The sequence below is a fragment of the Grammomys surdaster genome, unplaced genomic scaffold, assembly GCF_004785775.1.
Source record: "Grammomys surdaster isolate TR1022 unplaced genomic scaffold, NIH_TR_1.0 66, whole genome shotgun sequence".
Taxonomy (NCBI): domain Eukaryota; kingdom Metazoa; phylum Chordata; class Mammalia; order Rodentia; family Muridae; genus Grammomys; species Grammomys surdaster.
Genome location: NW_021604568.1, coordinates 4,517,973 through 4,528,670, shown reverse-complemented (window position 1 = coordinate 4,528,670; position 10,698 = coordinate 4,517,973). Strand labels below are relative to the sequence as shown.

At 50.0% G+C, this 10,698-nt stretch overlaps 1 protein-coding gene across 2 annotated transcripts in view; it reads right to left on the bottom strand.

Annotated features, from left to right (window-relative positions):
- Positions 1–803, bottom strand: part of Pax2 (paired box 2) — a 92,939-nt gene extending 92,136 nt beyond the window's left edge. For both annotated transcript variants that reach the window (XM_028773605.1, XM_028773612.1), the window contains exon 1: positions 448–803. In XM_028773605.1, coding sequence (XP_028629438.1) covers positions 448–472 — 25 coding nt within the window. In that variant the 5' untranslated portion in view covers positions 473–803. The remainder of the gene's footprint in view (positions 1–447) is intronic.
- Between the last annotated feature and the right edge of the window lie 9,895 nt (positions 804–10,698).

Here is a 10,698-nt window from a genome sequence, read left to right as displayed (position 1 = left end):
TATATATATATATACACGTGTATATATATATATATATTTTCTTATCACCAGAAACTAAAGCCTGCCTAGTGTTTCCAACTTAAGGAAAGTTGTGTAAAATATTTATGCCCAGAGAGAAATCATAATGCTCAAGTCCTAAGCACTCCGTAAAAAGGAAAAGCCAAGTTCTGCAAAGGGAAGTTGTAAAACTCACTTTTCCTGGATGGAAAGTTTTCAGTAGAAGATTTAGAGGTCAGCAGGAGGGGAGGTTTTAGAGGCCCCCAAAGAGGAGCATCCACAGAACCTCTTTTTCCAGCCCTCACAGTCGCCCGCTGGGGACCATACCCGGGGAGGAAAGAAGAGTGAAACCCACCCTCGGCTACCCAGTCCTCAGCCTTCTCCGCTGATCCAGCGCCCCCCTCCCCCCCCTCACTCCCACCCTTGGCTGCAACGGGTCCTAGGGCTTACCTGCTCGACCTGCACACTGTTCCATGCTTGGCTCGCTGCTGCCAGGGCCCGGGTCTTGGCTCCCCGGCTCCTCCGCCGCCCCACACTCGGTCTCGCCTTGGCCGCTGCAGCCAGGAGAGCCGGGAGCAGCCACCCGCAACGGAGCGGCTCAGATAACCGCGGCTGCCGGCCGCCAGGGCGGGCTGTGCGCTCCGCTCCGATCGTGCACTGCTCGCACGCCCGGCCGCTGAGCACAGCCACCGGCCGAGGCGCAGCGGGCTCTCTGGGCCGCGCACAGGCGCGCACACGCACCGAGGCCCCCAGCCCTGCAGGCAAGCCGACACCCTCACCCTCGCTACACAGCGGCACCCGAAGACCCAACCTCGGGTCTAGATGCCGGCAAACCCCCTTACCCCACCCCCTCATCTTCACAGTCACACGCCCCCCTTCAAATTACAGCCTGCACAGGCTCTGGCCCTTGCCTTCTCTATAACTTTGAGTCCCCTTCCCCAAGACTTCCCAAATTCACCCTGTCAGGCTATCAGCTTAGCTTCTTAAGTCTACAAAAATGCAACCCAACTTTTGTGGACCACACAGTCTTCCCTGAAGGCTCCATCCCTAATGTACTCATCCTGACGCTGCTCCCTGACTTCGTTACAAGCCCGGCTGCTCCGGACCCTATTTTCTTTTCAACAAACAAAACCTTTAGGATAAAAGGAAAAGGTCCTGATGTCCTTGAAGAGATAGTGAGGACCAAGGGGAAGAAGGAAGGGCCCTCCCCTCCCTTATTCATTCCGCCCCCCGTTTGAAGACAGCCTTTTGCAGTATTATGACCCCCCCCACGCCGCCCTAAGTTTCTTGGGCCTTCAGACTCATGCCCTTTGTAACCACACCGGTGCTTTCATCCGTGATCAAAGGCCCACTTTCCCTGACCCTACAGCATCCCTTCTCACTCGGGAACTTACATCTTTCCAACTTTGACCATACGTTCTGTAAATCTCCCAGAACACATTTTTCTCTTATGAGCCTGTTTATACTTCCTTTCAGAAGCACACGTGTGTGCCCCTCGTGCACGCTGAGGTGCCCTCCTTGTGATCCCTTTGCCTGTTTATTTTGTTTTAGCTTTCTTGTCCTGGGACTTTCTCTCTTAGAGCCCTGTTCTCATAACTAACCCTGAGTGCCTGTCCAGGATAGCACTGGTCAAACCCTGTGTGCAAGTGGAGGTTTATGGTGCTGTCACGCGTGTATACACACACACACACACACACACACAGAGAGAGAGAGAGAGAGAGAGAGAGAGAGAGAGAGAGAGAGAGAGAGAACCTGGGAAGAAAGGATCAAGGCAAGAGTTGTGACTCAGGTCCATCTAACTCTTGAAGTCAACTTGAAGTTGGTCCCTGGGACCCCAACCCCCTCCACTACAGAGATTGACAGCCAGAAGCAGGAAGCTAGAGAGACACAAGGAACCACAACAAGCCTACACCAATAGCAAGAGAGTTTTCTGGACAAATCATGGCCTGTTTGACTTTTTCTTTTCTAGTAGTACTGGGACTTGAATTCAGGAATCATCCCATCTAGGTACTCTAGCGCGGAGTTAGCTGTCCAGGCCTCAGGCCTGGCTTCCAACACATTTAACTTCAGACATTAGACTTCTTTGGTTGCCTTCTTCCTCCTCCTCCAACAATGATTTTCCAATCCAAATGCATAAAAATGTATAAATGTTTTTAAAACAACAACAACAACCACCTTCAATGGCCATGGTGGTATACACATTTAATCTCAAGACTCAGGCATCAGAGGAAGGCAGATGTTTGTGAGTTTGAGACCAACCTGGTCTAGATAGCAAGTTCCAGGCCAGCCAGGAATACACATTGAGACATTATCTAAAAGTATTTTTCTTTTTTTTTTTTTAATTTATTTTATTTATGAGTACACTGTCGCTGTCTTTGAACACACCAGAAGAGGGCATCCAATCTCATTACGGATGGTTGTGAGCCACCATGTGGTTGCTGGGACTTGAACTCAGGACCTCTGGAAGAGCAGTCAGTGCTCTTATCCGCTGAGCCATCTCTCCAGCCCCTATTTTTCTTATTATATACAGAGAAATATTTCCATGGGCTTAGATAGGAGAGCAGTAGGCACAATTAAAATCTAGCTGACACACACAGTTATCACGTGATCAGGCTGTCATTGCACAAGAGATGACGACTTGTAATTAGGTCCTCACTGTCACCTAAGACTGTACCCAGTCACACACCGTTTAAAAATGGGTTTTCACTTGTTCTTTGTGTATGTGTGTGTGTGTGTGTAAATGTGGTGTGTACATTCATACAAAGATCATGGCGGGTCAGAGGGAAACATAGGAGTTGGCTCATTCTCCCTCAGTATTGTCTGAAGGGATCAAACTCAGATGCTGAGGAAAGATGGATGCCATTTACCTTTACCCATTGAGCCACACTACCCACACGTGATTGTTGGCGGTGATGGTCTTTCTCTTGTTTGCAATGGATCTCTCTCTATATATAGCTGCGGTTGGTCTAGAACTCATTATGTTGAGTAGAGTGGTCTTGAACTCGAACTCACAGATTCTCCTGCCTTTGCCTCCCAGGTGCTGGAATGAACTAAAAGTGTCCATTGGCACACATGGGTTTGACCTGTGGAATCTCATCTTCACTATACATCTCTTGGTGTCTTTGTTTCCTAGTGTCTGAGATGGTGATAGCAATCCCCGCCCCTTTCACAGATTCCTCAGGAGACAGAGTGAGCTCAGATGGTTATAAAGTTCAACCATACTTGCATCAAGTAGTCTGGTTCCTACTGGAACCAGGAGTTGAGACCCAATCTCTGAGACACAAGGGTAGGAAAGTGCTCACTGGGGAATGGAGGCTTTTGAACTGAGGACACACACTCAGTTTTCTTGTTTCTAAGCCAGTGAGTGCCCAGAGGCAGGATCCAGGGCTGGGGCAGTGCCAGGGTTAGACCTAGGTCCCAGAGAAGGCCGTGGAGGTCACTGTGCTAAGTAACTTGTCCAAATAACTGAGGGGTCTGGAAGAGGATGAAGGCTTCTTAGCTTTTGCTTCTACTACTCATCCTCCAGACACCTACAAAATGACGCCAGTTAAAGGTGCCCTGTCCTTTGGGCCCCTCCAGTCTCCTCCCCCAGGTTCTGTCTCTCTTTGTCCACCAGCCCTCACTCCTGTGACACACTGTCTCTTGGGCCCTTTTGCTCATCGCTGGCCCCATTGATTGAAAGTCTCTTTCAGGATCTCCAAGGAGTCGCAGGAAAAATGATCCGCCGGCCTATTGATTCTTCATTAGAATTACATTTTCACGTGTGCTAAATTGGTTTTAAAAGCTTTTTCTGTTGTTATTGTCTTGTCAGACCCTGCGGTCCAGGGCAAACCAAGTTTAAATGTTGTGGCTTCTTAGGGAGGAAAAAAAATCACCAGGGCCTTTCTGCAGCACCGTTTTCATGATGACAACTGTGATTGGGCTTAAGTATCTGTAGGAAAAGGGTTTCCTAAGAGGAGGCTGCCCATGTGGGGTCGAGGTTGGCTGGTGAGGGATCTGAAGCCCGGGAGGAAAGATACCACAACAGTTTATTTTTTCCTCCTGAAATTAAATTTAGCAGTAGACCTTGTGATAATTGCTTTAGGGACAAGAGGGGAGACACACATTTTAAGGATTTTTCTGTTATCCTGATCCCTTTGAGATGGACGAGGAAAGTTGGAAAAAACACTTTTTTTCTCTTTAAAAAGGTGTGTGTGTGTGTGTTTCTAAGTTATGGGGGAATGGTTGTGTCTTGCTTTGAGTCTGTGCAAAAGCTCAGCTACAAGGACTTTGGTTATGATTATACTCTAGGCTGGCCAGGGAGGAAGAAGGAGAAAGGAGAGGAGAGAGGCTAGGTTATGATAGAATGGGGGCGGGGGAGGAGAGAGAAAGAAGAGGAGAGAGGCTGGATTATGATAGAAGGGGGGGCATGCTCAGATTGGGATGGGGCAGAGAGAGAGGGAGCAATATCAGACACCAGGGACAGGGGAGTGAACCTGGATTGACAGGGGGTGGAATGGAAAGAAAAAAGGACAGAAGAGAGGGAAAGCAAGCAAAAGACAAAAGAGATAAAGTAGAAAACGGAATGGAGACAGAAGGGGAAATGTACAGAAGGGAAAGAGAAGGGGAGAGAGAGAGAGAGAGAGAGAGAGAGAGGAAGGGAGAGAGAGAGAGAGAGAGAGAGAGAGAGAGAGAGAGAGAGAGAGAGGCAAACCCCCAGGGACTCCCAGTCTAGGCAGCCTGTCCTGCTCCCCAGGCACCCTCCCCCTTTCCTGGCCTGGCAACTGGCAGCATTGGAGTGGGCACAGGCAACGATGGAGCTGAGGCAGGAAAGCCGATCCGTGATGTGTTTATCCCCTAATCAGTTCATTAGTTATAAACAACATGACATTAGAAGTTAGGAGGCAGTTGATATTAATTTTTATTTAACTAGTTGATGTTTAATCCGTCACGCCAGGCTGGGTAGCAGCGAGAAAGATCTTCCTGACACAAAACCAGTTAGAACTTCATAAGGCGCAATCAGTGTCCGTGCCTGGAAACAAACAAGAGAGACAGAGACACATACACACATGTAGAGAGAGAGAGAAAGAGAGACAGGCAACCCGCCAGAGGCTGAGAGAACCTGGCAGGCAGGGAAATACTAACTCAGGCTAGAGCTACTGAACTTTAAGCTGGGAGACCTCTGTGCAAGAGACTGGTAATCCAAGACCAGTACCACCTATGGCTGGGGCCAGTCCCGAGTGTCCTGGGAGAGTCAGACAAGGGCAGCCCTAGGAACAGCAGGAGAGTCGGTGGTAAGCCTGGCCGCTCCAGCCACCGAGGCTTCTCAACGAGGTGTGCTCCGCTGTGCGGCAGCCTGGCGGGAGGCCAGAGGCTAATGTGCCAGCCAGCCGGGGTTCCAACTCCCAGGATTCGAGGGTGATAACCTTCTCTTTCCCTGCTTCAGGAAGAGCAGGCCAGGCAAGAAAAGAAACGGGGAGGGGTGGACGGGCAAGGAGTTTAACAAAGTTTGCAGCGGTCAGAAGCCGGAGCAGGGTGCACACTCTGGGGTGCTGGCAGTGATAAAGAGCGGGGAAGGAAGTTGTCGCTCCGGGGGTCTGCGGGTCTGAGAGGGCTCTCTCTCCCTGAGTTCGCCGGTGTCCTCTGAACATTCCAGCAAGCAAGACTTGGGGCCGAGATCTGGCTGGGATGCTTCTGGGTTCCTGGTGTGACTGTACACTCCAAAGGCTGAGGTCTCTGGCTAAGTCTGGGTTAAGACCCCCCTCCCACGCCACTCCCAACTTCGCTCCAGTACAAATACTGGGCTTTTTCCACCTTCTCTGCGGGTACTGGCTGGGTCACGGTCCCTGCTCAAGCAGACGTGGGGGGGCCAGGGCTGTAGTTTTCCGCTGTCCGGCGGTCGGGACAGTTTGGAGGGACGGACTCGAGCCGATCGCCTCCCCGTTTGCATGTTAATCTGCTTCCACAACGAAAAGGAAATCGCTGAAATTCCGAAGAAAATTGCCTCTCGCCAATGGTTAATAGTTAACTCAGACAGGAAAGTTCCCAGGGAAGGGTGAAGCCCGGACAAGAGGTGTAAGGAAGGCTTCTGGAAGGCGCCCAGGGAGGCCCGCAGCCCGAGCCTTTCCCCAAGCTGGCTCAGCTTGGCCCTGCTAGCTAGCCTCCCCTCCTCCGGCGGCGCGTCCCGCACCCCGTAATTAGCATCGTTAAATTCACAAAACCCTTCCTGGGAGAAATCTGTTCCCTTGTTCCGGGGCTCGGTTCAGCACCCGATTCAGTCGAGCGAGCAGAATAAATCACCGTGGCGGTGGGGGAGCCGGACCCACGCCCGCCAGACGGGGTGCCCCTAGGAGAACGAAAAAGTGGGCAAAGGACGGAGCAGTCAGGAAGAGAACGTCGGGAAACCGTGCGAGCTTCGTCCAGGGACAGGGAACGGGCCGGGAAGGAAAGTCCAAAAACAGAGAGGGACCCAGAAGGAGAGAAAACAGAACAGGAAAATACAGATGACAAAAGAGAGGCAGAAAGAGAGAAAGCAAAGAGAGGGAATGTGAAGAGGGAAACCAAGTAAGAGCAGGAGCGCTAGGAGGAGGGAGAGGAAGAAGGAAGAGAATAAGAGAAAGAAAACAAAAGAAAAGAAGGAAAAGAAGAGAAGAGAGCAAGTGCCTTGCTGCTAACCTTGACAGCGGCCGCACCGTGGAGGCCACAGCGGGGGAGCTCAGGATGTGTCCTTTGCGGGGGTCGGGGGGTGTCTAGGCCGGGTCCCACGCAGAACTGGTCCCAAAGAAGTCCCAGTCTTTGACCACACTAAAGCGTGTGTGTGTGTGTGTGAGTGTGTGTGTGTGCAAATGACGTTTTGAGTCCGTGGTAAGTGAGGAAACCTGTATATAAATGACACAGGGCTCTTTTTAGAAGTTGTATTGGGTGTTCATGACTTTTTGGCCAGAGCCTGAGATGGGGCGGGGACAGGGTATGGATAGAGAACATTTAGCTCAGACCCCCTGCGTCCCCTCAGCTTGGACTCGTTACTCTTCAGCAAGCCCTTGGAGAATTCCATGTGGTGGATCTGGAGCGTCCAGGCAGGAGAGACAGGCCACAGCTGTGACGGAAAAAAGCTACGCAGAGAACGGCGACCCAGCGCCAGCGGAGGGCGCATTTCCTAGTCCCGCTCCCTGGGATTACTGAAAGGCTCTGTACAGATCCTGCTTGCTTTGGGTTGTCTGGGCCAGTACTGGCTGCCTAGACCAGTGTGTAGGAAGAGTGAAGACTCTGGAAAGAGGAAAGAAGTGGGAAGGGGAAGGGAGAAGAAGCAGAAAAGGGGGAAGAGAGGAAAAATTATGTGTAAGGATGCTAGAAAACGTCTGGTGAGCTCTCTACCAGGATAGAAGCAGGAATTCCTGCCCCCCACGCTTGCTTTCTGGATTCTACATTACAGGCTTGTGCTTTTCCTCTCCCAGGATGCCGAATAAAGACTGAGACCCCACGTAGGGTTGCTAAGGGCTTTGTGCCAGCATGACCCAAAGTAAGGAACAGAGTTCGTCCAGTCTGACCGCTGCCTCTGGATGACAAATGCTCAGGAAAATTTCCATCCTTAGAGTTTCTGGGTTGATGGGGTCCAGCCCACTCCACAACGCAGTTCTGACCTCTGCTCCTAGCTGAAATAGGAGGAGAAAAATTATCCTTCAGGAAGCAGATGGGTGACTTAGTCACTTCCTACCTGTGCAGAGGCACAGGGTGTTTAACTGGTGCTGAAACCTGAGGCCTCTTAAATCTAAGAGAGAAGAGAGGTGTCACTGAGCTGGGACAGGGTCAAGAGGCAGGCCATCACATCATAAGCCTGGGTCTGCACAGTGCTGCACGCCGTGGCCACAGATGTAAACCTCACACTGGTCCCTTCTTAAGAATGACACTAACTGTTGGCAAAGAAAAGGTCTGAAGTGTCAAGATGGGGGCAAGTCTCAGCTGGGCTTGTTGCTGCGTGCTTTTAATCACAGCTCGAAGGAGACTGAGGCAAGCTGATCTCTGAGTTAGTTCAAGGCCAGTCTGGTCTAAATATGGGGTTGTAGAGAAGTCACGGTTACATAGTGAGACCCTGTCTGCCTGGGGATGATGATGGGTGTGTGTCTTCAAGGTTGGTTGGGATACAGGGAAACATAAGTTGGTGTTAGAGAATGCTTGCTAAGGATGATGGGATCTTACAAGATGATTACATCAGAGGCAAGCCTGTTGCTGCAGGCTGTCTATCCAGGCTACTCTTTATAATTTTAAATTTAATTTTATGTGTATGTGTGTACTACATGCACGAAAGAGCCCAGAGAGATCAGAGGAGCAGTCAGATCGGTTGGCACTGTAGTTTCAGGCAGCTGTGAGTGATTCTGTGGGAACTGAACCCCGTGCTCTACAAGAGCAGTCAGTGTTTTCAACTACTGAGCTGTCAATGCAGGCCTGTCCCTGATGCTCCTGAGGTGGAAGCTGGAAGCTGGGAAGGTCGCAGTCAGCCTTGGCAACTTAGTGAGACCCTGTCTCAAAAATTTAAAAGGAGAGGGCCAGAGAAACTGGGGTTATAACTCAGTGAGACATTGCTTGCCTAGCATCTGTGAGGTCCTAGGTTCAATCTCCTACACACAGAGAAAAAGGTAACTAAATGTACCCTAAATGGAGGAATTATATTCCCTGGGCCTAGAGAGAGAAAACACAGGGAGAATCAACAGCATACCTAGTTGGGCAACTGGAAATATACATATGTATGTATATGTGCATGTATATGATGTGTATATGATGTATATGTATGTGTGTGTGTCTGTGTGTATCTGTGTGTCTGTGTGTCTGTGTCTATATACAATCATATATATATACACCTGTCTGTCTGTCTGTCTGTCTGTCTGTCTGTCTAAAGGTATTTAAGGGGAATGGCACAGGCAAGGGCAAGAAGACAGACAGGGAGGTAACAGCATCTTTCCTAAGTTTTGATTTTCCTTTGCAGGCCACAGGGTGCCACTGAGGGATTTTTGACAAGGGAGTAACAATTCTGATTTTGGGGGGAAGGCCCTTAATGGAGGTATGTATAATGGGCTGGGGTGAGAGAGAGCAGCAGAAACAAGGCATGCAATCTTGCCTAGAAAAAGCCATAAAATCACAAGGCAAAGCAGCCTGCAGGAGCCAGAGACATGGAGGGGTAGAGGTAAGAGGCCTGTGCACTCCAGGTGTGTTTGTGTGCGCATGTGCATATGAGGGGTAAGGAAAGGTCTTCTTAGGTTCCTGAGGAAACTTAAACTATTCTACTGAGTTTTATTTAGTGGTGTATGGGGAGCACTCCCTTGCCAAGGAGTGAATGTGGAAATCAGAGGACAACTTGTGGGAGTCTGCCATCTCGTCCCACTGTGTTGCCCCCAGGGATTGAACTCTGGTCAACAGGCTTGGCAGCAGGCACCTTGACTTAAGCCATCTCACCAGCCATCCAGTACTTTCCTCTCAACTCTGCTTCCTCCCCAGTACCTTTTTCTACCCTCCCTTTAGGAGGCAGCCCCTCAGAACAATGCTTATTAGTGAAGAAGAGGGCTTGTCACAAATTCCAAAATGCCAGGGAAGGCGACATCAAGAGTGGGAAATGAAGGCGGCAGTCCTGATGACATGGGCTCTTCCTTCCTCAGACAAGGAACATACCTGCTATGTCATCAAATTCCTTGAATGCATGGTGCCTATACGGTCACATCTGTAAAACAGAGCAGAGAAGTTAAGTAAGTTAATATGTCCGCATATCCTTGGCGCATATTAGCTCATTTCCAACCCACTCAGAACTCAGACTTTTTTTTTTTAATTGCTCAGTTGCTCAGTGTCAAAATCTCAGTTGTTCTGGTGTCAAACTGGAGATCCTCCTGTCTCAACTTCCAAGCAGCTGGGATTACAGGTAAGTGCCACCATACCAGGACTCAGACCTCTTTATGCTGAGCACAGGACAAAGCACAAAGCATGGTTAAGACAGAACAATTAGGGGGTTCAGTCACTTCCCAGGGAGGGCCTGTAGTGGCAAAGTGGATGATAAAAAACAACAGAGACAACGAAGGCACCCTGTAGGACCCCGAGCCCTTGTTTTAATGTGTGAGCAATGTGTGTATGTTCACTTATGTGTGTGTGCCTGTGGAGACCAGGCATTAACACAGACTGTCTTCTTCCATTACTCCCCACTTTGTTGAGGTGGGGTCTCTCAGTGAACCTGGGTAGCTCACTCACCAGGTCAAGCTAGCCTAGCTAGCCAGTTTGCCTCAGGGTTCTATTTCCTGAGTGCTGGGATTACAGGTGGCATCCACACCAGCTAGCTCTCATGTGGGCTCTGGGGATGGAAACTCAGCCTTCATGCTTTATCAGCAAAGGTTTGGTCCTCTGAGCCATCTTCTCTACCCCTCACCTACTATTATTATCAATCCCATTTTACAGATGAAGAAAGCGAGGCACAAAGCATTTTAGTAGCTTTTCCTCTATCATACCAGCCAAGTGGCACAGACAGGCTCTCTAGCCTCAGCATGCTTCTGTAACCTACAGCTGTGAGCTTACGCTGTGCTTGACATCTCCTTCCCCAAGGGAGAGAGAGGCAGGCAGAAGAAGAGTCTGTCTGTGTCTAAGAGAACTTCCCTTGGGAGTCTTCCTTTTGGTGACACATGAGAGCCCCCTTGCACCTTGTTTCCAAACCTTTGCCCCACTCCCCACTCTTCTCCTCTACCCAGGGGT